Source organism: Toxotes jaculatrix, chromosome 8 (genome assembly GCF_017976425.1).
Source record: "Toxotes jaculatrix isolate fToxJac2 chromosome 8, fToxJac2.pri, whole genome shotgun sequence".
Lineage (NCBI taxonomy): Eukaryota > Metazoa > Chordata > Actinopteri > Toxotidae > Toxotes > Toxotes jaculatrix.
The window spans coordinates 1,591,931-1,616,202 of NC_054401.1; the positions used below are offsets into that span (position 1 = coordinate 1,591,931).

A 24,272-nucleotide genomic window follows, 5' to 3' on the forward strand; every position below is an offset into this window, starting at 1 on the left:
CAAGAGAAAAGCTCACGCTCGAGCCACACCAGGGAAAAGCTTTGTCATTTTTTTAATTTACCCCATCCTCAGGAGGGAGGCAGATTTGCATAATCAGGGTATTCACTGTCAAACCCTTGAAAGCATATCATGTTTATTCACAAACCTATTAGTCATTTCGTACAAAGACAAAGTACCAAATAAGCTTGTTTTCAACAAAACCTCTTGAGTTTTCCTTTGTGATGGCACATCAGTCATGTGGCACACCTTTCACATGGAACAAAGACACAAAAACAAATCTTTTGCACTTTTCTACAACTGTTCCCGAGTATTTGCAGCTACATGGATGAATGTTTATCACGGCGCGAGCTGGAGCTTATACACTTGTGTGCTTCCTTTCAACATAAATACACTTGCCTCTGGGCAAAGTAGCTGCTTCCTCTCACCGCTCTGTTAAAGAAGAGAGAATAGATATCCTTTCTCTCGGTGTTTGTGCCTCCCCCACCTCTCCTCAGTGCCGGATCCCCACCACATGCAGCCATCACCACACAGTCTTGGCCAGCGTTCGTGTTTGACTCAGGAAGGAGGTAGGCTCATAGATCCCCATTTTAGGCTCCGGGCCAACACCGTGTGTTCAACATGGAGGGCCCACAGGCAGCCGCACACACGGACGACAAATGTGGATGGCAAGCTGGGGGAAACCTGGAGAAGGGGCAGTGAGATTAGGCCATTACTCAGTACTTGTGTTTGTTGTGGAAGTAATTGTGTCTTCAGTGCTCTGACATTAGGATTGTTGTGTTTACTGCTGTTGTATATTATTCCCATCCATGGGCAGATTTGCTGCTCCTGATAGCTGAAGAGAGTTCATTTTTTCCACCCTCCCCTCAAGGATTTATCCATATAAGTTACTGCTGCAAGACAGAATTGGCCCTTGGAATTTCTGCCCCTTGTTTAACCCGTTGGGCTCTGGGCGCAGACGTGCCTGCGTCCATACATACGTGTACTGTGCTGTGTGGAAACTCAATGACACAACTGTTTAGCAGACTCCTGGCCTCCCATTTCCCACACCCCCCGGCTCCCTCAGAGATTTCAAGGTCAAGAAAGGGCAAGGGCTGAGAATCGTTCCTTGGGAAGCAGAGCCACTGTCGCAAACGGTCACAGACAGCGGTTCTCTCCTTTTACAGTCCTATGTGCGCTCGTCTTACTGCATCTCACCAAGTTCAGATGTGCAGGGGTTTTGATTTCCACAGCTTTGGACGTGGCGTCAGATCAGAGCCGTCGGTGGCGGTCTTCATTGGAGCTGACGGGGATGGGAGGTGTGGTGGTGCAGCCAGCGAAGTTTGACAGCAGAGGAGTCATTTTAAAACAAGTGTAGAGAGTCCGGGCTGAGTGGCACGAGACATTACCGGTGCGTTGGACTCTTCGACAGCTGAGCATGCAAGTGTATATGTGTGGGGTAGTGCAGTGTGTGTGTGTGTGTGTTGATTTCGGGGGTGGGGGGGCTTGAAGGGTCCACTGGAACAAAAGGTATGTGGGCAGCTGCCGTCCCACTGCCGGCAGCTCACGATCCAAATGTGGGATATACACTCACATGTGCACAGGGGACAGATTGGTGTGCAACGAGGATCTGACACGCTCAGCTAGGCACCTAGTGACTGCCTCACTCTGGTGCTACACACGCACACACACACGCACACACACACACACACACACACACACACACACACACACACGTGTGTTTGCCAGCTTTAGCTCCTTAGCATTCCTGCATTTTTGTTGTATATTTTCAAATGTATCCAGTATAGTTGCTGTGCTAACATTCCTGCAGTCACTGGTTTCCACTCATTTCAGTACAGTAGAAATATGTTGGTACAATGAGTCAGAACCTGTTTGCATTGTGTAATCCACCAGAGTAGGGCTGTACCTAATGATTATTATTACAGATTCATCTGTTGATATTTTCTTTTCTGATATGTTTAATTATTCTGTTTGTTTGTTTTTTAATGGCTTCAAGGTGGCGTCTTAAAATTCCCTTATTTTGTCTGACCAATAGTCCAAAGCCCAAAAATATTCAGATCACAATGATATATAACAGAGAAAAATATTCCCAGTTGAGGAGCTGAAACCAGAAAATGTTTGGTATTTGCCTAATCAGTTATTTCAATTTGTATTCGATGATCAAAATTGTTGAGACTTAAAGTTTGATTCCAATTTAACAACTCGAGAAAGTTTCAGGAGTCTGCCAGTAGATTTTCATGTCCTACAGAAAGGAATAGAAACCAATAAATTCAGACTGAGAAAGATGTTATTGCCAATCACAAGTAAGATAATAGTGTTAAACACTCAGAGATAACAAAGCTTGCTTTGTACAAGGAGTCACCACCATGTTAATTGTACATGATTTGTAGTTAATGGGGTGAAATAAAAAAAAAAAACAGCACAATGTCCCTTTAAAGAGCCGACCAATAAGCACCTCGGTGGCCGACAGGGACACTGATGAATTGGTGGCAGTTGCTGAAGGCATATTAGGGCAAAGGGTGACCTGGGAGGGATTTGCTGGTGGGGTGGGGGGCGGGTGAGTTTGCTGTGTGAGTGTCCAGTGAGAGGGGTAATTTGGGGCGTCCAGAGTGAGGCGTTCCAGCAGCAGTTGTCACTTCAGCGGCCGATGGTAGAGCTGCACATGTGCTGCTCTGAGTTGGACCCTCTTTCTCTTCAGGACTGTTTCCCTCTGAGATCAGTGACGTGGACTATCTCGTACTTGGAGCTTCCTTTTTTTTTTCCCAAATTAACTGACCTCAATCCAGAATCCAGGCGTTTTTTTTTCTGTTTGTGTCAGAGCACTTCTGTAAGGCCTTTTGGTATCTTTAACCTTTGACGGTAAGAGCGGCCGATCGAGTGTGTGAGTGTGTGTGTGTGTGTGTCCTCCCTGTTGTAATTGGTTTGAAGTGACATGAACACAGCTTTGCTTAAATCCATAATTACTTCAAGTGAAAATGTCAGACTTGATGGCTGTTTTTAAGTGTTCGCGTTGCCTCTCCTCTGGCTAAAACTAACATTTGTTCGCATTTCTCATGCTTGGTTTAAACTGCAGTGCTGAAGAAACGGTCTCAAACATGTTTTAGCTTTCTCTAATCAGTTCAGTAAGCCGTCGGTGGGGAGGCCTGCTGGCGCCTCTGGGGGAGGCAGATAGCGAGGAGTGTGAGGTGACTTGCTGTGTGGCCTGTTCTCTGTTGTCGGCCGCCGAGCTGACACCTTCCCCAGCCCCGGAATCTGCCGAGAGAGGGTCGAGAGCGGAGGGGGGGCCGTTGTTAAGATTTATGGTTGATAGCTTGTGTTGTCGTGCAGCTCGTAACATCACACCTGTTCTTTTTCTCTCTTGAATCGAAGGCTTACATGGCCATTAATGTGTGGAGTGAGTGCCCTTGACACCTGTTAAAACCATGACGTGTACTTTGAAAGTACACACACAAAGATAATACTTTGAAGTTTCGTAGTTGATGCTTTGACCTTGGTGTATTTTCTGCTCACATCTTGTTTTGTTTTGTTTTGTTTTGTTTTCCGAGTCAGTCAAACAGAAGGTAAATAACAGGGAGTTGTTTATGTTCTGTAGCCTGGAGGTATTCCTTTCCAGCTCAGGAGACAGCAGCCTTATCTTCATTTTCTTATATGAAAAATGGTCTGTCTGCCTCAGTATCTTCTATAGCAAATCTCAGAACTGTAAAGGATCACTCTGTCAGACTACAGGTATGTGGGAGATGGTTACATGAATCTTCTCCGTGCTGTAATGCTGTTGGCTGCTCAGTAGAAGCTAGCGTTTCATTTTGAAATTTGGAGGCATAGACAGAAAATGAGTTTTCTTGAGGCGAGTCAATCGCTCAGTATGGTTCTAACATTGTTCCACGTGCCGCTTTCTACAAGTTTATTGGCTTGTCTTGTCACTTGCCTCATTTTAACTCGCTTAGAAGAAGAGTCGACGGACACGCGGGTCTCCAAGCAGCTGCTCGACACTTGTTTTGAAGGGTATCTTGACAACAAAGCCACCCTGGCTCGATCTCCTGTGGCCACACTGAAAGATGCCTCTCTGAGCTGAGGGAGCTCGTGCTTCTAAATGACCACACGTGTAAACAGTCACGACAGAGTCAGTTTATTCAGCGTCTCTGCAAAAGACCTGTTTCCTTCAGGGAGGGTTAATCTGTTGAAAGGATTGCAGCTCGCCTCTCAAAGCAGCGGTGCATGTGCCAGACTCTTGGCGGAGTGTTTATTGTTTCGGAGCTCCTTCAGCATACCTGCGGTCCTCGCGTTTCATAGCTAATGATGGATAAATCTCACAAAACAATTTGTGGTGCACGCTAAAAATAGGCAGGTATTATTGTGCTTAAAACAACAGCATTCCTCCTCCCACTCACCTGCATTCATGAAAATAAACCTGATAGTGCTTGTGTCAAACGGCGTGTTGGCTGTCTTTATCTCGCCTGTCTGGCCCCATTGATGAGACGTGATTGCAAACTTTCGTGCGCATGTCGACTCCGGAGAGCACGCCCTGTGTCCCCGAGTGTCACGTTGATGTCATCAGTGTTTTGTCCTGAGGGCGTTTTTCTCTGCCACAGACCTTTTGTTGTTTTGCCGCAGCAGATTTAAGACGGTGGGAAAAGCTGTGAGGGAGGAAACCTCCTCCAAACCAGCTCAGAAAGCTCACTTTACACAGGTACATTCCAAAACACGGCCGTTTGTCCTAATGACAAAGATTATAGAGATTATAAAAGATGTGACGACAAGACAGACTAGAGCCAAGGTAATGAATCAGTACAGCCATCATTAGGGTAACTCGTTTTTATCAATTTAATGTGCAGTGATCAGATAACACTGTTACTTGAACTTAGCACAGTGACACAGAGGTAAATCTTTTAATCTATAAAATGTTGAAAAGTACCAAAGACAGGAGTTCCCAGAGCTTAAGTGGACATCATCCGATGTCTTGTTTTGTCCAACCTACAGAACATAACCCAAACATATTCAGATTACATGGAGAGAATCAGCAAATCCTGGTAGTTCTTCATCATAAAGGGCTAAAATGATTATTGATGATTGTCAAAATAGTTGACGAGTACTTTTATGTCCATTAACTGACTAATTGTTTCAGCACTACATTAGTTACTTGACAGATTATTAATCAAAGAGCGGTTTTGTTGAGGTTTTCCACTTACTCTTGGTCAGATAAGCAATTTGAAGAGATCATTTTGGGCTGTGGGGACTTATGAAAAGCACCTCTTAGATAAACTCCATTTCATTAATCTGAAAAATAATCAAAAGCTGAATCATTTTTGAGAATAGTAACCAGGTGCAGCTCTACACTGGAGCAGCGGATGTTTCTGGCCTTTTACCGAACGGTCTCTGAAAACACGAGGCCACCTACAAGTACCAACAGCCTTCAGTGTACTAGATGACCCTGCTGGGTACTTCCTGCGTTTGTGGGCTTCATTAATAAACCGTTTGCTCTCTTACATCGGGACATTTCTGATTAATGTTTCACTTGGAATGAATGAGCAGTGATTCCAGTGATTGTGGAAGAGAAATTTTAAATTTCTCTTTTTTTATGTCATTAATTGAATATCTCTGGTTTTGGACTGTTGGTCAAACAAAACAACTGACTACTTTAACAAGTTATGGACAACTGAATCCATAGTGTTGATAATCAATAGCTGTTGTCTCTCTCTGGTGGATTGCGCAACTGACGTTGCAGGAATGCACATACATATTTTTTTTACAGTGTACTGACGTGAATCGTTGCCTGGAATGAACAAAACAAACAAATTGAAGATTTTGCCTCGGGCTCTACAAACCTGTGATGGGAATTCTTCGCTTTCTTTGACATTTAATGAAAGGGAGGTTCCGATTACGGATTTCCTTTAGAGTCCTTTAACACTGGGTATCGGCTGATTCAGAGTCGCATTCCAATACCTATATTAGCCTAAGTGTTGATCAAGTAAGTATGTCACACTGGTCCTGATTAAAATACAGAGGGGGCTCTGATTTTAGTATGATCATGTCAGCCCTGATACCAGTCTTCGATTACCAAAAATATATTTTTTTCATTTTTTAAAATTGATAATGACAAAAAATGGTTCCTGCCATCCGATGCATTCCTCCGAAGCACGTTTTATCACAGCATCACGAGGGTGTTGACGCTTTTAGCATGGGTGGTCTGTGGAAACCTTGGCAGGTGAAGCCAACAAACTAGCAAACAGAAAAATCTTCTCCTAACTGTGAGATCTCTCCCTCTCATTGTTCCACCGGCTCCTTCAGTCATCTCACACCTTTCAGGGATGGGTGTGCCTCTGGCAGTGATGTCACCTGACAGGTCAAACCGCATAGTCCACGCTGGTGATGTAGTGATGAGGGCAAGTCTCAGAGTCAACAACAAACCACACTGAAAGTATTGTAAGACCTATAAGTCCTCTCTGCTCCACATGCTTTCTGAGCTGCTGGACAAAAGGCTTCATTGTGAGTCTGTGTGTGCTCGAATGTATGTGCATGGGTGTATTATGGGTATTTTCAGGGTATGTTTTGCTGTACTCCTGCCGGAGGCTATGAGCACAAACAGTAGATCAGTGACAGTTAGGGTGCCCCGTGTTAAGTGCGTGGGTGTGTGCTTTTCTTTGTGTTTGTGGTTGGTTTTTTTATGCATGTGTTTGGGACTGTGTGTACGTGCTGCGGTATTGACAGCGGCCCGGCAGTGCGGGCGTGATTCACGAGCCGAGAGGCACACATCTCTTTACCACCCCTCCCGTCCCATCCCCCAAACCACCACCTCAGAAGTGCTGCCCTTGCACTGCATCAGCCCTCCCCTCTCTCCCCCACCTCTCCAAAGTCTCAGCCATGATTGGGTAAGAGGAGGAGGGGGGAAGGGGAGATCATATTCCACTGCCAGGGTTGGCAGCGTGGATGCACAGGCACAATAACAGTCACAAGCCAGACTTCAGATATAAGGCCAGCAGCTCCATCCACCATCTCCTTCCCCTCCTCCGCTATTTGTCACCATACCCCCCTTCACTCCACTTGCTGAAGCTTCTAACACAAAATCACCCATAGGGTTTTGTTGATATAGCAAAGATGCATTGTGGGTGACTGAAGCCTGAGCGAAGTGGGACTCATGTCCAATGGTTGCCCGGGAACATGAGGCAACAGGCTGTAAATATCACACAGCTGGTGCTGGCAGAACACCCTCAAGGTTGGGCCGCAAACCGAGCCTCGCCAGGTCAGATGAGGGAATTCAGCGGCCCAGTTAGACGCCAAACTGCCCCCAGCTCTCACAACCTCGACCCCATCGGCAGTTCTATCTGTTCCCCAATGAGGAACAAGCCCACTAGATATCTCCTCCTACCCCCTCCCCTCGAAAACCTGATTCATGATTACAGCGTATCTCGATGCTGGCGAGTGTGTATGAACCTTGGCATTAATGCTTTCATGATGACGGTAGCTCTACGTGCAGATATTTGCAGCTTAAAGGGGTATTCCAGCAATTTAGGGTTGCACTTCGATAAAGTTCGGGGACTCACAAGAGACAGGAAAAGAATGGCTGGCATCAAAGCAGCAGATACCCAGATTTCAAACAGTTCTACATGAAAACAATGCAAGGATCAGCGAGGGCGTGTTGTTTCATGCACTGGTGCAGCCAGAATGTCCAGTTTGAGTAATAGAGTTTGAACATTTATCAGACGGCAACGTAAGCACAACAGTCAATAATCTTTCAAGAAAGGATTTTATAACTCTGGAAAGTTATAACGGTTTCAGTCATTTAATCTTTTGTTGCAACAAGTAGAAATACGGCCTCATTTTTACAAAGTAATCCACCAAGAATGTGCTCTCACATGTGTTTGTGCATGTATTGGATTGGCCGAAGCAGTGTGTTGCTGGCTGGCAGAAACAGTTTGGCCTGAAAATGTGACCTTAGTGGCTGGTGTGGGCCAAGTTCCAAAAAACACTTGATCCTACAGATGTCCCTCAGCCTCTTTTGAATTTCACATCATCAGGCTTTATCTTTAAAATTTCACATTCTCCAAGCCCACAACGAGAAGTTGAAGATCTCATGAGTGGCTGTTTTCTCAGAATTGACCCTGGAACACAACAGAGTGATGCTGGTTGAAGGCTGATGGTTTGTGGTGCGTTTAAAGCGGTAATGAATGACTGATTAAGTTGCTCGCTTGGTCCAAAACCCTCAGATTCCCAGCGTTCAGCGCGCCACCGCCTCAGACACCTGCTGATTTGATTCACAGAGCTTCATTCGTCATCTCGTGCTTTGTCCATCACGTCAGGCCGGTTTGATTGAACACTGAGTGATGAATGAATATTGGTGAGATATTGATCCGCCCAGACTTCAGACTGAAGGACAGATCAGTCATTTTGATAGCCTCCCTCAGAGGTCATGACTCCAGCAGCTACTTGTCGGCAGGTTGCCCTCGTCTTGAAATGTGAAGGCGTCTCCTGTGATATTTTGCCAGTACAGCATGCTAACTGATATGAGCATTTTTCATACATTTCATCAACAGTTAACATGATTTGTAAAGATTTCGTGACATACATCCTCTGCTATTTGCCTTTGTTACAGCAGATGTGTTGCCCGCATGAGAAACAGGAATTTGAATTTTTAAAATATGCGAGCATTTATTCAAGGATTCAAGGCTTTTTATTGTCAATTCACCATATGTCAGACATACAGGGGAATCGAAATGTTGTTTCTTCTCTCAACAATGTGCATTTTACAATATAAAACACACACACACACACATATAAATGATTGACAACGGCATGAAAAAAAAAATCTGAATTTCTTCACTTGTTGGTCACTTAAGTGTTAGCAGAGATCCAAATGACCCCAAGATGCCACCTGTCATATTAACATGAGTAAACAGTGGTGAGTGATTCACAGAGCAGCTTTAAGAAGAATGCATTGTGCTGATTGTGTAGCTCGGTTCAGGGTCAGTATTATCTGTCTCCATCTGGCATTTTAACAACTGTAGTGGCTGCATTTTCTTGCAAATAAGACTGTTTATTGCTTCATTTACTGCACAAGTCCAAGGAGAGTGTGATTTAGAAGTGGTAGCTGTTTGTCTGTGATTTAGAATTACTTGAAAATAGTTTTCTGATGGCCTTCTCTGTTTGAACGTGCTGATTTTGGTCTGCATCTGTTGCTTTGTATTCAAACGGCCCCATCTCTGAATTCTTTTAGTTTCCACATCCCTACTGGGTATTGAAATTCACTTGCATTCATCCATATGCATTGATGGTGCTTCAGACAATTCCCTCGACATCAGACCAGATTAGCCTAGGTTGGTGTAATCACAGTTTGGGCCGGTGCAGACGGCGCGGTGGGGGTCTGCGGTGGAGCTGTTCGCGGTCGGGCTTGGCAGATGTTGGTGCTGAGTGGGAAAAGTGATGGATTTCTCAGCAGTCCTCTGGCATGGCTCCAGTAGCCGAGAACCATCTTCGCCACCACCCTCCCTCCCCTGCAACCACCAGCCCCCTACCACCGACTGTTATCTCTCTGCTCCAGGCTGCTCTGCTAACACTTAACACACCAGGGCAGCAAAGGATGGACATGCAGGAAGGCACACACACAAGCAAGAGCACAGGCAGATAACACACACACACTTAGCCCTGACCAATATATTGAATCTTCAGTGTTGTATTGGAGAAAACGACTGAAAATGAATTTAGCATGATGGGTGTTTGTGTGTTCTAATCCATCGTCAATAAATCATAAATCCATAAATGTGCTTAGAAATCATCGGGGGGGAAAAGGGGGAACAAATAAGAGAAAAATACAGAAACTTTGAAATTGTATTTTTAATTCCAGATTTTAATCTGCTCTGATTATCACCTGTACCTGACCCAGGTACTGTGCAGTTTCAGTTGTTATCTGATTACGTCACTTCTTCTCCTGTGGAAGCCAAAAGAATTTAATCCAAACACATCAGTCTCCTGCTGCATTCTGTGGCACACGGTGAAATCTGACCTTGAAAAAGTCCTTTAAACTTTAACTGTTAGTTTTAAGGTTTGTTCACTTCACATGTCATGGTTAGGTTTACTTAAAATGTGACTGCATTTACCTTATTTTAGTGTGACTGAACTGAATGCTTCTTTTTACTCAACAGAATTTAGCACAAAAATAAATATCAGTCAGCAGGGTTCGTTTGTGATGAAAGGAAAATGCCATTCAGGCTACCTGAAGACAAAACAAGCCAGGTGAGTGTGTGTAGAAACAAACCAAATGATGCAATGAAAAAAAAATCTATTGCAACACCTTTAAAATAAATCAGTACAGGATGGTTCAAGTTACAGGGCCATGTGGATGTGGCTGCTGACAGTCTGTACCCCAGAGGCAACCTGTCTGATTCTGCAGGTGCAAAGGAAGGTTGAAAAGATGAGATGAACATTGTCCATGCAAAGACCTTTAATATTTACACAATACTTACAAAACTTAGAAGAATTCACTGCAGTGATTTCTGAAGAAAACTTGAAAACATCACAGGACAATGATCCACATCGCTACAAGATCCTGGGACAAAAAGGAGTCAGATTAGCCAGCAGCAGCATTTTCAGAAGAAAAATGGATCAGTCAGTTACATTATTGAAAGCATAAGTATGGAGACACTGTCAAAAAGGAATAGACAATACTTTAAATGCAGTCATTAAGAGGTTTATTGAATTTCCCCTGTGGGGATCAGTGAAGGTGCATCTTATATTTTACGTTTACATTATATTAAATACATCGAGGATGGACTTTAACTTGTACAACATCCAGCATTCAACCTGGGAAAGGATCTCCGCAGGGGTCCGGCTGACAGTACTGGTCCAGGGACGACTGTCACCTCTTCATGTGACATAAAAAGTCTCATTAAGAGGTGACAGCAGTATGTTTTTTTGTGAATTCATTGACACCATGTATTCAGGCACAACCATCACTTTTAGCGTACAGACTGTCATCTGAAGTAGCATGGCTTTATACAGTAGACTGGTGATTTCAGGACGCACAGGTGTTAGCTATGAGACTGCGTGTAAGTGGTTTGTTTTCTGTGTGTCATGACTCAGTCACAGCGCTGTGCTGCTTCCCTACAGGCTCTGACACATTCAGCCCGTGGCAGAAACATTGGTGGTGATGTATCAGAAATATCAAGGCCAGCAGTAGCCTAGAGAACAGCAAGGCAGGTACTCAGAAGGAAGGTCAACAGTTCACAAACCTCGACCAGCTGGGAAAATCTGGGTGACGTGCCCTTTAGCGAGTCACTTAACCCCTGAAAGCCCAAGGGAAGCTCCTTGTTGTCCAACTGTACAGGACCGTGGTTGTACTGGGAAGCTTCCAGCAGCAACAGTGAGGCATGTTGGAGCTGAAAAAGAACATCCCTGTTAACTTTCTCCTCATGAATTAATGTTAAAATCAGAATATTGCCCTCGCAGCTCATGGCTTTCCACCCACATCGCTGGAATACAAGACTGAAGCTCTGAGATGCTTAATGGCAGCAACAGATGTCAGGGATAATGATGCGGTGTAACATTTTCTAACTGTTCTTTTATGGACTAATCTTTGTTTCAGGCAGCCCCGAGGCTATGACCCAATGTGCCCTCTCTAAAGCTTAGTGGACACATTAGTACAGTAATAGTGTTTTTATTTCTTTTTTATACCATTTCTAATGCTCAGTTAAGACACTTTGTGTTACCCGGATTCGGATTTTTGCTGGTTATAAGTTGTTATCCCTTTTAAATATAATCTTTTTTATCTTTCTAAAAACAATATGTGTAATTAATTTTTTTTTCTTTTTCAGTGCTTGTTATACAAGAGATTTTTAAAGCTAATTTGTGTTTGTCGGATATTTCGTGCTGGTGGTCCTTTGGTAGATTTAAAACTTGTTTTTTCCTGGCAACAAAACACAAGAGACATTTTCTAAAGACACTGGAGCCTGTCCAAAACCAAGCCAATTCAAATTTCAGAGAAGGACTGAAATGATGTAGAAATACTTTGCAAGTACTTTTTTTTTTCTTGATACAAATGTGTATGAAAACATTTCACATTAGAAGTGGAAGAGGCTTCACAGAGCTTTATCAACATTTCATCCAGTTCATCCACAGGGATGATTAATTTTTCATCAAATCTTGACAGCCGTAATATTCTAGCATCTGTACTTAAAAACTGTAGAAATGTAGTGGATGTAGCAGCTGTGCTTTTAACTTTTGTGATTTCCTCAAAAGCTCTGATTTGCTTTGCTCCAATTTGTTCTTCTGTGTCCATATTTCCTGTTATAAAATGTAAAAGGAGAGCTTGTCATTGGCTCGTCTCAGCGTTTGCAGGCATTCCCCAGGGTTCTAATCTGGGTCTGCTGTAGATTCCTAATTATCAGCAATTATCTTTTCATTGTCCAGAGCCTCTCTGTCACTGCTGCCTGCTCAGCGAGGCAGCAGACACACTCCAGGCCCTTCGCTTCCCATGTGAGAGCAGAGATTCTGCCTGACATCAGACATGGGAAGCGAGCTCCGGCAGCATGAAGGGTAAAAGGTCGAGACTTGACCACCCCAGGCAGATAAAGCAGCCTTTTCATGTGTGATCAGCCCAGAGCCTAAAGACAAATCCCTCAGTGCGCTGCCTTTGAACTTTACCACAACTGGAGCGAGTCCTCTGCTCGCTCTGCGGCTAATGAACGCTGTGAGGGAGCGCGAGCGCACACCTTGTTATTATTTAGTTAAAATACGTTACCGACACCTCTTTACTCATGTCATTTGAAGCTGAATGAAAAGAATGAATGTACAACATTAGAAACACCTACTCTTTTCAAGAGGTACACTAATGAGGTGATGCAGGTAGAATTCATTATCCTTTACTGATCTCTCTTATTAAATCTGAGCCAGTGAAAAGGAGGAGATGCAGAGGAAGAGAGGAGCGGAGTGAAAGATGGATTTTTTAAAAGTGATTGTTGGTGACGTGGCTGGAACCGAGTATTAGAAAGATATTGCCAATAGTTTGTACATTCAGTTCCCTGCACGTCGCTGTAGATCTTCCATGTAGGACCCAGGCTCAGGCAGCCTCCAGTTCTTCATCAAGCCTTTTTACAAAACAATTATGACGCTCATAACACCCCCTGTCTTCAAACCCCCCTCCACTCTCCTCCATCAGTGCATAATTCATAAGCAACTCATCGCCAGAGCTAAGTCGATTGCATCCACTCTGAGTGTGCTGCGCAGCGCCCACAGCAGCACAAAAGGACTGTCAGTCCCATGACAGACTATTTCACGTTCTTTGTTTCATAAGAATGGATGTAAATAGAGGGCGTTCTTCTTCTGCCGCTCTCCCAGGTAGAGGGAATGCAAACAATGCTGGAGAGCTGGTGCGGCGTCTGTACTCGTGCGTTTCCAGATGCTTCAGCTCTGTAATGCTGCCACTTGGCTCGCACTGTTGTGTGTGTGTGTCTGTGTGTGTGTGTGCTGTAATGTGTGTACAGACAGTCTGTATGTATATATAGAGTGCTATTTTTAAAGCTGAACCACAAATAGTAGTAACGGGGCCTAAAACGGTCCTCTCCTCTGTTGCCATTCCTGGGCAGCTACCGCCTTCTCATTCATTCATGAGTTTGCATGAATTTGCAGAAACACTCTGGGCTTTCTCTCTCTGCTTTGCCCTTTTGAAATATGAAATCTATTATGCACCCATCCTCTGATTTTGATCAGGCATCATAGCAAATCACAGACTGCCCTTATTTCATGGTTGGTTAGATGCACGGCTGAATTAAGACACAATTTTACACTCTTTATCTTTCTCTGTGCCACAGGGATTTAGGCCAGTGTTCGGTTCAGGGAAAAGGGCAGAATGTTATTACTGGACACAAAACAGTGCAGGTCAGTCTGTCCCAGTGTCATAGGTGGAAATCTGAATATGAAAAGTATGGTAAAGTTTGCTTTTTAATGCCAAAGATCAGGTGCTCGGATAGTTTGTGTAGTGTGATTCATGTCGACAGTCGTGTTGTCCTGTCAGTGTCAGCACACATCACGTTAAACTCGGACTAAAACCTGTTTCCAGTCAAGAGACGAGCACAGAACAGGAAACATGGAAAAAATGTGGAATCCACAGACTCGGTGACTCCTCTCTACTCTGCCTTCGATTTGGGATTCACATTCGGCGTGTCAGGCGGCCCCAGCCGGGCAGCCGGTTGCCGCGGGCGACCAGCAGATCAGTGATGTGGCGGTGATGCCTCTAATGAAGCTGACACAGCACAGCCTCCCTCCTCGCGGGCCCCTGAGGGCCTCCTGCTCTGCATGTAGCACCACAAACACCCCCCCTCCTCCATGTTTCAGCCCAATGTGCTTCTGATTTGATGGCGCCTCAGATGCGTTGCTGCATCATTTATTCTCTCGTATATGAGGGGTCAAGGCAAAGACAGTGTTTGTAGTAGCTAAAGTGGGTCACAGTATACAAACAAAGCCTCTCTCCCCCTCCTCAGAGTTTCTCTCTCTCAGTCCAATGAATGCCTGTGTGTTGTTTTCCAGGAGCTGGCCAGCTGAGGTGAAGGGGAGGGCGGAGGATCCCAGTTTAACCTGAGTGTGGATAACCTGCCCCCGGAAACAGGACCATGATCTGAAGAGGGCGCCGCACACCGAACCCCATTCTTCCTCTCCTCCTTCTCCCTCTTTTTTTTTTCTTTTTCTTTTTTTTTTTTTTTAAATTTTAAATCTGCGGGGTGACAGCCTCCCTTCTCGGCTGCATCACACAGAGTCGGCGTGCACGGACAGAACAAACGGAGAGACATTCGAGACTTTGAGGAAGAAATACAGCGACAGTCATCTGTGACCTCTGACCTTGCCGCTTACCCCGCTCCTCCCGCCGCCACACCGGAAACATGGGGAGGAAAAAGATTCAGATTCAGAGGATCACGGACGAACGCAACAGACAGGTTAGTACCAATAAAGTGAGCCAACAACATGCGAATGTCTACAGACCTCCTGGTTTAACTGGCCTCAGTTAGAAGCTCCGTCTGTGATCAGGTCAGAGCATCGCAGAGCGACAGTAACACAGGAGGGTGACAAATTAATGAGTGGGTAAAAATAACACAGGGGGCGCACCAGCATCACCAAAACACCCAACGAGTAAATATCTGTTGGACGAATCATTTGTTGAGAGATTTGTTGAATCTATGCCAAGGAGCATCGAAGCTGTGTGGACCGTATTAGTTTTGGCTAAGTGGACCTAATAAGCCGCCAGCTGAGTGTATTTATGTCATTATTTTAAGAAACTGAAGTTGTTTCATTATTCCAAGCAAACTTTAAAACCAATCCTACAGTTCAGTGCGATGAACATCCATTTGATCATGTTCAGTGTAAAATCACACATTTTCCAACAACAAATTTACAAGCACACACAATGTTTGGGACCATGCAGCAGGACATTTACGTTTCATCAGTTCTGTTTGTTTCTGACAGAAACCTTTAGGTTTAGTCAGGATTCTGGAGCATTAATCGTCTCAGTCAGTTTAATTCTATGTAACAGGCTTAAATATCTCTGTAAAACCAGATATTCCTCTCGTCTCATCCTGCCCAGGTTTGAGAAACAATAACAACTGACTCGATAACAAATTCCCACAGTCTTTCTGTTTTCACGTCCCGTGTAGCGTGAACAACATAGTAGCTGTTCTTTCAGCAGTGCCATAACAGAACAATATAATAGCATCGTGTTTTATGAGGCTCATATGACTCCTCAGAGCCATCATGGGGTTTCTCTAACACCCCCCCCTTCACTGCCTACAGTGAAAAAGAGCAAGAAAATATGAGATTTCCCCCCAAAACAGCCTCAGTCCCTTTGGTTACATCAGTGGCATTGTCAGAGAGGATGAAAGGGTAAATGATCCATCTAAAATGAGTCAACTGGTAAATGGGCTTCGCTCCATTGAGCAGATTGACTAATGGATTTGACGTGCCCACCTTCAAAAGCAGAGGGAGAAGAAAAACAAGACAGAGAGAGGCAGAGGGAGAGAAACAAGGTGGCTGGCTGAGTAAGACCTGAGCAGTGTGAGAGCGAGGTGGCCGTAGGGTTTGGAAAATCATCCTCACTTTTCTCCTCATCAATCTTAGCAGGTTGCATTTCCATAAAGGAGAGGAAACAGCGCCTGCAGGGGGTCAGCCAAGTACCATGGCTTGTTATTCATCAGTGCACAATTGGACATAAAGGAGAAGAGGGGAGGGGTGCAGCTATTTCTGGTCGGGCAGGCTCTGATGGAGCCAGCGTTTGTATCAGGTGTCAAACAGTTTGTCAATAAGGTGATGCTCTGTGTGGCGAAACATGGTCATCGTGTCAGAATCAAAGATTACTCACTGAGCGCGGTCAGGTGATTAACAAGCAGCAAATGGTTTCTTAATCACCTCAGCAAACCGGTCGGGGTGATGACATTTGGATGCTCATATTGAGCCAAAACTGAACTCAGCATTTAGATTTCATTTTTTTTCCCCCCTCTATTTATGTGATGCTCTTATCCAGAGCAATTTCCACAGTGAAATAGGATTCGGTTCTTCTATCAGCGACACTCAGAGCAAGTCTGCTGTGTTTGAAGTGGAACAGAGTATTAAGCTGGTAAAGAAATAAGTGGTTCTTACACGCTTGCTCTGTGTTGCTGCAGCTAATGAACAGTGCATCTTCTGAAAGGAAATCAAATGAATTTTGGAGTACATGAAGCCCGTCACCCTCCTACGTGTTGATTCAGAGATGCTGCCATAAGCTCCACAAAATAAACAGCGTTCAGAGTGTGGGCCCCGGTTGGAAATGTGACAGAATCACAAATGCCACATTTCTTATGGAGACAAAGACACATGAGAAAGAACAGTGAGCAAGACTGGAAGTGATTCGATGCATTTTTATTTTTGGAAAACGTTTTTTCAAATCAAAGAGTCAAAAGGTCGACTTTTCTCTGACCCTCTTAGCAGGAAGACGTCTGAGGTAAAAGGCTCTCAAAGAAGTCAGAGGAATAAGACTGTGCTGGTTTTAAAATTCATCCGAAACTGATCCAGAATCTGAACGTGAACTGATTTAAGCTACAGACTGTAGGATCAGGTTTTTCAGTTTTCTACACAGTGTCATTTTTAGCAATATTTATTTAGTGACACATGTAATAGAATTTCAAACTTAATTTAGAAGTGCTTCAAATGTCCGTCACCTAGTCATGGGGCTTTTACTTTGGAAACCCTGAATCCTGAAAATTTGCTGTGACAATGCACAGAAAAATGAGGTTCTAAGTGTGGAAGTGTGGAATAACTGACAGTGCAGAGTTCATGCGTCAGTTCTGCGAGTGTTACCTGTGATAGTCAGTATCTTTCACCGCTGATACTTTCAAAGTGATACCGATACCAAAAGGATGCGTGGTGATGATCAGTATCTTGCTTTAACTGTTCAGACCTGATTGTGTGAGCGAGACTGGAAGCTAGCAAATGAAAGTTTCCTCATCCATCTGCCACACAACCACAACCTTGCCAAGACACACACACACACAAACGAAACCACTCGCCCCCTTTCTTTCTTTCTTCCTCTCCTCACCGAGGATATCTTATTCTTCAGTTGCCATTGGTTACCTGGCAGTTCTACTCTTAATGTCAATTACCTCCAGCTTGTTTATCCTTTGTGGCAAACACCAGGATCGAAGCTGGGACCCGGAGTCACGGCCCTGCTGACTGCTTTTTCTAAGAAAAGAGGAAAAATAAAAATCAGGGGTGTTGTTGGGATGTTTGGACTCGTTCTGGTTGTTTTCCATGCTTGTGGATGACCTTATAATTTGTTCGAAGAACAGTTGTTGTTGTTGTCAGTGGCTTGTCTCTTCATCACCAGCCCCTCTTGTCCTCCTGCACAGCCATAATTTCCTCCCTTTCCAACATCGCCACATAATTTATCTGCTCATTCTGTGTGTGTGTGTGTGTGTGTGTGAGAGAGAAAGAGGAGGGAGAGATATGTAGATAAGCAGAGAGATAAAGATGGGGGGAGAGAGAGAGAGAGAGAGAGAGAGAGAGAGAGAGAGAGAGAGAGAGAGAGAGAGAGATGAAGGGAGGTAAGATGATGATAGCAGAGTGTGATGAGGTGGGAAATGGGGGGCGGAGGGGAGGAGGGGAGTCGGTTGCCCATGGATACGACCCCGATATAATTTGATTTGTGGCAGCAGGAAGCAATGAGTGAGCGAGCGCGAGAGGAGGGGAGGGAGGATGTGGAAAAAAGCGAGAGAGAAAGAGAAAACGAGGGCGAGAAAATAAGAGACGGAGGAAGAGAGAGAAGGAGGGATGAGAGAGGCTTAAACATGTCGAGCGCTAAAGCAAAAAGGATCAAGAGATATGAGAGATGGAGTGATCGTCGGAGAGAAAGGTGGAGAGATTGAAGGTCTCACTTTCATCCTCTGTCTCTATCTTATCTCTTCCTCTCTGTCTTTTCCTCTTTTTTCACTTATTCAGTTCATTGCAATTACTTTCATCCCTGGAAAAACACTGTGTATCAGTGCAGGTACACCCTAGAAGCAGTATCAGTATATCATTAGTACTTTGGTTTGCAGACAGTACAGTGCGATATAATTATCATACATCAACAGGAATGACCTTAAAGACTGTCTGCGTCCATCTGACTCTCAGGAAAATAAATGTGTTTTTCCTCTTTTACTCTGAAAGGAGGCGGGAAATTACAGACACACTTAGTCAGGCTCTGTACATCAGCACAGCTTTGACATGCTGGTGCTGTGAGATTCATTTGCTCCTCTAAGTTTAAGATGAAGCTGATAAAACATAACACGTTTTGGCCGTTTTATTTGTACAGTCAGATCGAGCACCACGTGAGTCACAACACGACATCAGTGTTTACATGAATCAAGACTCGAAAAGGGACAGTTGTTCTGCAGTGAGAAGCCCAGCGGCTCAGCTGTTCAAGATTTAGTGTAGGGAAGTTACAGAGCACAGAAAGATGGACTCACTTTGTTTACAATAATAAAAATAAAGAATAACATCGTCCTTATTCTGTGAGCATCATTTACTGCAAAGTTCTTTTACTTTTTTTTATTTTTCCGCTGTAGAACACGTTCACCTGAAACATTAACTGATCACATTAAGTGATTTCTGGCCAGTTGACGACAGTGATGTGGAATCATAGTTATAGACGTCTATAGTTATAGATGTCTAATGTTCACTGTCCTGACTAGCATGCTAACATTAGCTAATTTAGCTCTAAGGACAAAGGACAGGTAAGGCTTCTGGCATTTGGTCATAAATCAAAGAAGTGACGGAAGTCAGACAGTCACCAGGGTCATTTGTATTCATCCTCCATGGATCCTGAGTTTCTGTAGAAACTGTCACTGTTGTCTGTCCAAAAATTATCAAAATATTTTATTCAAAAAAAAGACATCTGTGATGTCACAGGATGTTTTTGGCGTTGACGTCAGATGGATAACGCGTTGACGTCGCACAGGGAGCGTTGCCTGAAGAGCCTCGTGCTTCAGCCGCTCTGCCTTCAGTTAATTCCCGCATCCCATCTGTGTTCACATTTACTCTTACATTTACTCTTTCCCCACATATCCGACGCCAGATATTGTATCAGTACCTGAAGCTTTTCCTTCTTTCTCTTCTCTTAATCTTTCTCCCCCTGTGTGTGTTTGTGTTTGTGCAATCCTGTGTGTTTAATCCAAACAAAGCCAAATCTCCTCGGATTGTAAATACCAGTTGGTTATAACAGGGAAGCGCTTCTAAAGCCAGCCAGCAGACAGCAAGGGACCCTGTGCTTCAGCAACACTCCCAGCTCTGTTCCGCTTGTTCACAACTGAGGTGTGTGTGTGTGTGTGTGTGTGTGTGTGTGTGTGTGTGTGTGTGTGTGTGTGTGTGTGTGTGTGTGTGTGTGTGTGTGTGTGTGTGTGTGTGTGTGAGGGGAAGAGAGAAATAACGTGTGACAGAAGGAGAGTGTGGAAAAGAGAGCGGGAGAGAGTGTGTGACATAGAAAGAGAGCATGGAAAAGAGCATAACAGAGTGTGAAAATGACAAGGAGAGTGAATGTGACGGGAGAGGGAAGGAGTGTGTGGAGGGAAGAGAAAGTCTGGAAGTGTGTGTGTGTGTGTGTGTGTGTGTGTGTGTGTGTGTGTGTGTGTGTGTGTGTGTGTGTGTGCAAAATGCAAACTGAGTACTTTAAAGAGAGCATGTTTCGACACTCTGTTTAGAAGTCTGTGTATGTTTAACTGTACTTTCATAGAGTTTCTCTCACCTCTGTTCCAAAATGTTAATGCACGACTGTGAAACAGTGATCAGGGGCCGTGATCAATTAAAAAAGCTAAAAATATACTTTCTGATAATATGAGGAAAACCTGGTTCCAAGGCCTCCGGTCCAGGATGAGCTGAAGTTGGACCTTAAAGGAATCATGATCCATTTTTGGAAATGTGCCTTTTCGCTTTCTTGCTGAGATTTAGATTGAGAGGTTGATGACCAGGCTTCAGATGGTCACGTCTCCCGAAAAACAAACAAAGAGTCCATCACATAGATCACGGTTAAATTTCAACTTTTCATTTTTGTAAAACCAAAAACACCACGTCTTTTAAAAAGCAGCAGATTTTGTGTCTCCACTCATCCAGGAAGTGAGGTCTCCTTTTCTAATCACTGATTTTTAAAATGTTTGATTTTTAATTTACTTGTTTTAGATTTTTTTTTAAAAAATATTTATTAATTCTCTTACTTGTATTTATTTTACTTTTACGAGGGTCTGTGAGACATAAATTTGTGAGGCCCATGTCTGCAAAATCTATGACTGTCTGCACATATGTGGACACGTCCGCCTACGGCACCAAATGGCGTATTAAAAGACTCGTGTCCACTGTTCACCCTGCTGTCAGTGTCCACTGTGGAGTATATCAGGATCTTAACTGAAGCTCATCGGGCTAATCGCATTTTGAGACCCTTCATGAAATTTTTGTTTTAATTTATTATGTATCTTGACTTTTTTTTTTTTTAAGCTAATTTCTTTTAGTGAATGGAAGATTTTACTAATAGACGAAAAACATCTAAAAGCTCTGTTAACTCCACTTTCCATTGTATTCTCACCCCTCCATCCCCCCCTCCCACCAGGTGACGTTCACCAAGCGGAAGTTCGGTCTGATGAAGAAGGCGTACGAGCTGAGCGTCCTGTGCGACTGCGAGATCGCCCTCATCATCTTCAACCACTCCAACAAGCTGTTCCAGTACGCCAGCACCGACATGGACAAGGTCCTGCTCAAGTACACCGAGTACAACGAGCCGCACGAGAGCCGGACCAACGCCGACATCATCGAGGTAAAGCGTGGGAGGGCTGTGCAGTGGGTGACACCAGAGGGACCAGCTGTGTCTTTACGAAAAAAAAAAAAAAAAAAGCTGAATGTGCCAAAATGTCTGACTCTTCATTTTCCACATCGGGTCTGAATGTTGAAAAGCCAGTTTGCGATGTTCTCAGTTTCTGTTCGTCCTGGTCTTTGTTGGCGTGTTTAGAGTTTATTTTCCCCAGTGGGATCATTAAGATTTCATCTGAACTAATCTAATCTAGTTCTCTCCAGACTCATTCAGACTTAATTAAGTCCAGTCCACTTTATCAAAGCCAGTCCCATTCACTTGTGTCCTTTCATGACCAAAAATGTCGAGGCTTGTGTGTAACCCTCTTCATTCCCCTTAAATCCTGTTTAGACCAGGCTACTGTAGTGCAGGATATCAAATTCAGTCCCATGAAATCTAGTCCGGTCCGCTGTAGTCCAGTCCAGTCCAGTCCAGTCCGGGGTTGTCGAGTCCAGTTCGTCCCAGTGTTGTTTATGACTGTACTCTGGCTTAGCGCCTGCTAGCTTACAGGGAGGGCAGAGGTAGGGACAGCTGGGCCTCACCCCTCCTCACCCCTCTGGCATCGGCCCCGTCATTACCCAGAGATCTCTACAGCAACAGCAACAACAACAACAACAACAACAACAACAAGCCAAAGCACGACGCCTAGAAACGATTGGAATCCACCTCGGCACAAAATGGCCACCATGCTGAGGAAGAGCCTGTTGGGCAGCTGAAAAATAATGTTTGTTCGTTTGCATATCGACCGGGCGAGAGGTCAGTGGTGAGAAGTTGTGAGGCCAATCATTCTGTTCCGTTTTTATGTTTTTGTAATAGGAATACATTTTTTCCTAATGTCTTTCCTCCCTGTGGGAGAAAGCTTCGCTGGAGCTCGTCAGGCGAACACGGAGCACATTCACATGCCTTGCTGACCCTTTTATACATAATGGCCCTCTCATGAATTGAACACGAGATGGTTAGGTATGATTCAGCGGGCCGTGTACACTGCAGTACAGCACTTAGGCTTCATATAGAGCGTCGACTTAAAGCTGGATCTCGCTTGGCTCTGAATATTTTCACACTGCACGAGTTCAGGATCAGTCGACCACAAACACTGTCAACACGACGCCACAAAGAATCACCTGTGTTTGTGAAAATCCTCTCAGTCTGGGAAACGTTGTCCAGTTGGACACATTATTTTGGAAGGCTTCCATTATTTTCTCATCTGTTGCCCAAAGTAATATTACACGTTGGCAGTAATCTAAAATGAGGACAGAGAAAAACTAATGATTGTATTGGGAGTGAAACCACAGGACTGCTGGAATATGAGCATATTCCAGCAGAATTAAACAGCAATTTAATTTTCCGCCTTTTAGGACGTTTTATCAGATATGTTGTTGGACGAAGCCCAGAGGCTTTAGCGATGGTTTGATTCATCTCAGGAGGTTCCTCTGACCTCTGACTGCTGCTTTAAGGCATCTTTCTTTTTTCCAAGTTGTCTGAAGCCATCCACAAACATCTGCTGTGAAACAGTCGTTAGCGTCGTGCGCTGCGCGTTTCATATGCAGCTGATAATCGTTTTCCACTGCAGGAACTTTTCAAGAAGCACAGGTCGTTTTGACCCGGAAGATCCATCATCTAAATTTAGTCCCTGGTCCCCAGAAAGTTCCCCCCCAGATGCCGTCAGAGAGTCCTCATCCTCAAAGTCGTTTATCTTGTAAAAGGCAAACATGAAATACTTGAGTTTTTGGGGAAGTCCAACTCTAATGGACACCTGTGGACAGACCTTAAAGAAGCTCATCTGATGGCGTGGATACATAAATGTTTACTCCACCAATCACACTTTTCAGACGTTTTATATTCAGCCCAGTGTTGTACTTTCAGTACAAAGGGCGACTTTGTTGTTGCTTCGTGTGAAAGTTTTCACAGTTTTTCAGATGTGGTGGAAACACAAACAGGAATGTGCAAAAGGGGCTTTGAATTTCTGATAAAATTCCTGAGGTCAGTGCACGGGGCTCGTTTTTACTGATTGTTATTGTTTAGCTGTAAGGGGACGCGAGGCCACTGGGTCCACCGCAGAATACATCCACCCAATACGGGCTTACGTCCAGTAATTGCTGAAATCTCACTGAAAGTGTCGTGGAACTAGTTTTGGATTTGAGTGGGCTGACGGTAAGACAGCGGTAGAAGAGTTTGGTGCCATATTTTTCACCTCCACCTCTCTACCTGTCACTGTCTTCCCTTTCACCCTCTCCCTCTCTTTCCTTCCTCCTAATCTCCTGATTCACACAGTCACGACAGTTTTTCCCGTCTTTCCTCTCCTCCTCTTTCTGTCTGTCTCAGAGTGTCAGCAGTAAAGCCTTTCTGTAGGCTGTATCTCCAACTGCAGATGGCTCTTAAGTGTATGTAAGTGTGTGTGTGTGCGTGTGTGCGTGTGTGCGTGTGTGTGTGTGTGTGTGTGTGTGTGTGTGTGTGTGTGTGTGTGTGTGTGTGTGTGTGTGCGTGCGTGCGTGCGTGCGCGTGTGTGTGTGTGTGTGTGTGTGTGTGTGTGTGTGTGTGTGTGTGTGTGTGTGTGTGTGTGTGCACGTGTCGTGGCAGGGCGCTGGGCTGCTCCAGGACACATCAGCTCAAGCTCCACTGGCCCTGTTTGTGTGCATACATGTGTTTGTGTTTTCAAGTGTGTCACTCTGTCTCTTTCTCTCTCTTTATGTGTGTTCATGTGTGTGTGTGCGTGTGCGTGTGCGTGTGCCTGTGTGTGCGTGTGTAAGTCCATCTCTCCCTCTCTGTGTTTGCACGCTCTGCAGTGGCCCATGAGAACGCCTCATACAATATTCAGGCCTGGTGAGCCTCTCGGTTGTGTGTCAGCCTCTGTATGTGTGTGTGTGTGTGTGTGTGTGTGTGTCCTACATGGAAACTTCTCTCCTATACTGGCCTCTATAGCCCCCTCCCCACTCCACCCCACCCCACCCCCATGCTACCT

General features: G+C 44.5%; 1 protein-coding gene across 11 annotated transcripts in view; it reads left to right on the top strand.

Annotated features, from left to right (window-relative positions):
* Nucleotides 1–24,272, top strand: part of mef2d (myocyte enhancer factor 2d) — an 89,389-nt gene that overhangs the window by 20,854 nt on the left and 44,263 nt on the right. For 9 of the 11 annotated variants that reach the window (XM_041043688.1, XM_041043696.1, XM_041043691.1 and 6 more), the window contains exons 2-3: nucleotides 14,509–14,912; nucleotides 21,077–21,280. In XM_041043688.1, the coding sequence (XP_040899622.1) occupies nucleotides 14,859–14,912; nucleotides 21,077–21,280 (258 nt within the window). In that variant the 5' untranslated portion in view covers nucleotides 14,509–14,858. Of the gene's footprint in view, nucleotides 1–2,646; nucleotides 2,857–14,508; nucleotides 14,913–21,076; nucleotides 21,281–24,272 lie in introns of those variants that run through there. The other 2 variants (XM_041043687.1, XM_041043693.1) reach the window with 2 other exon arrangements.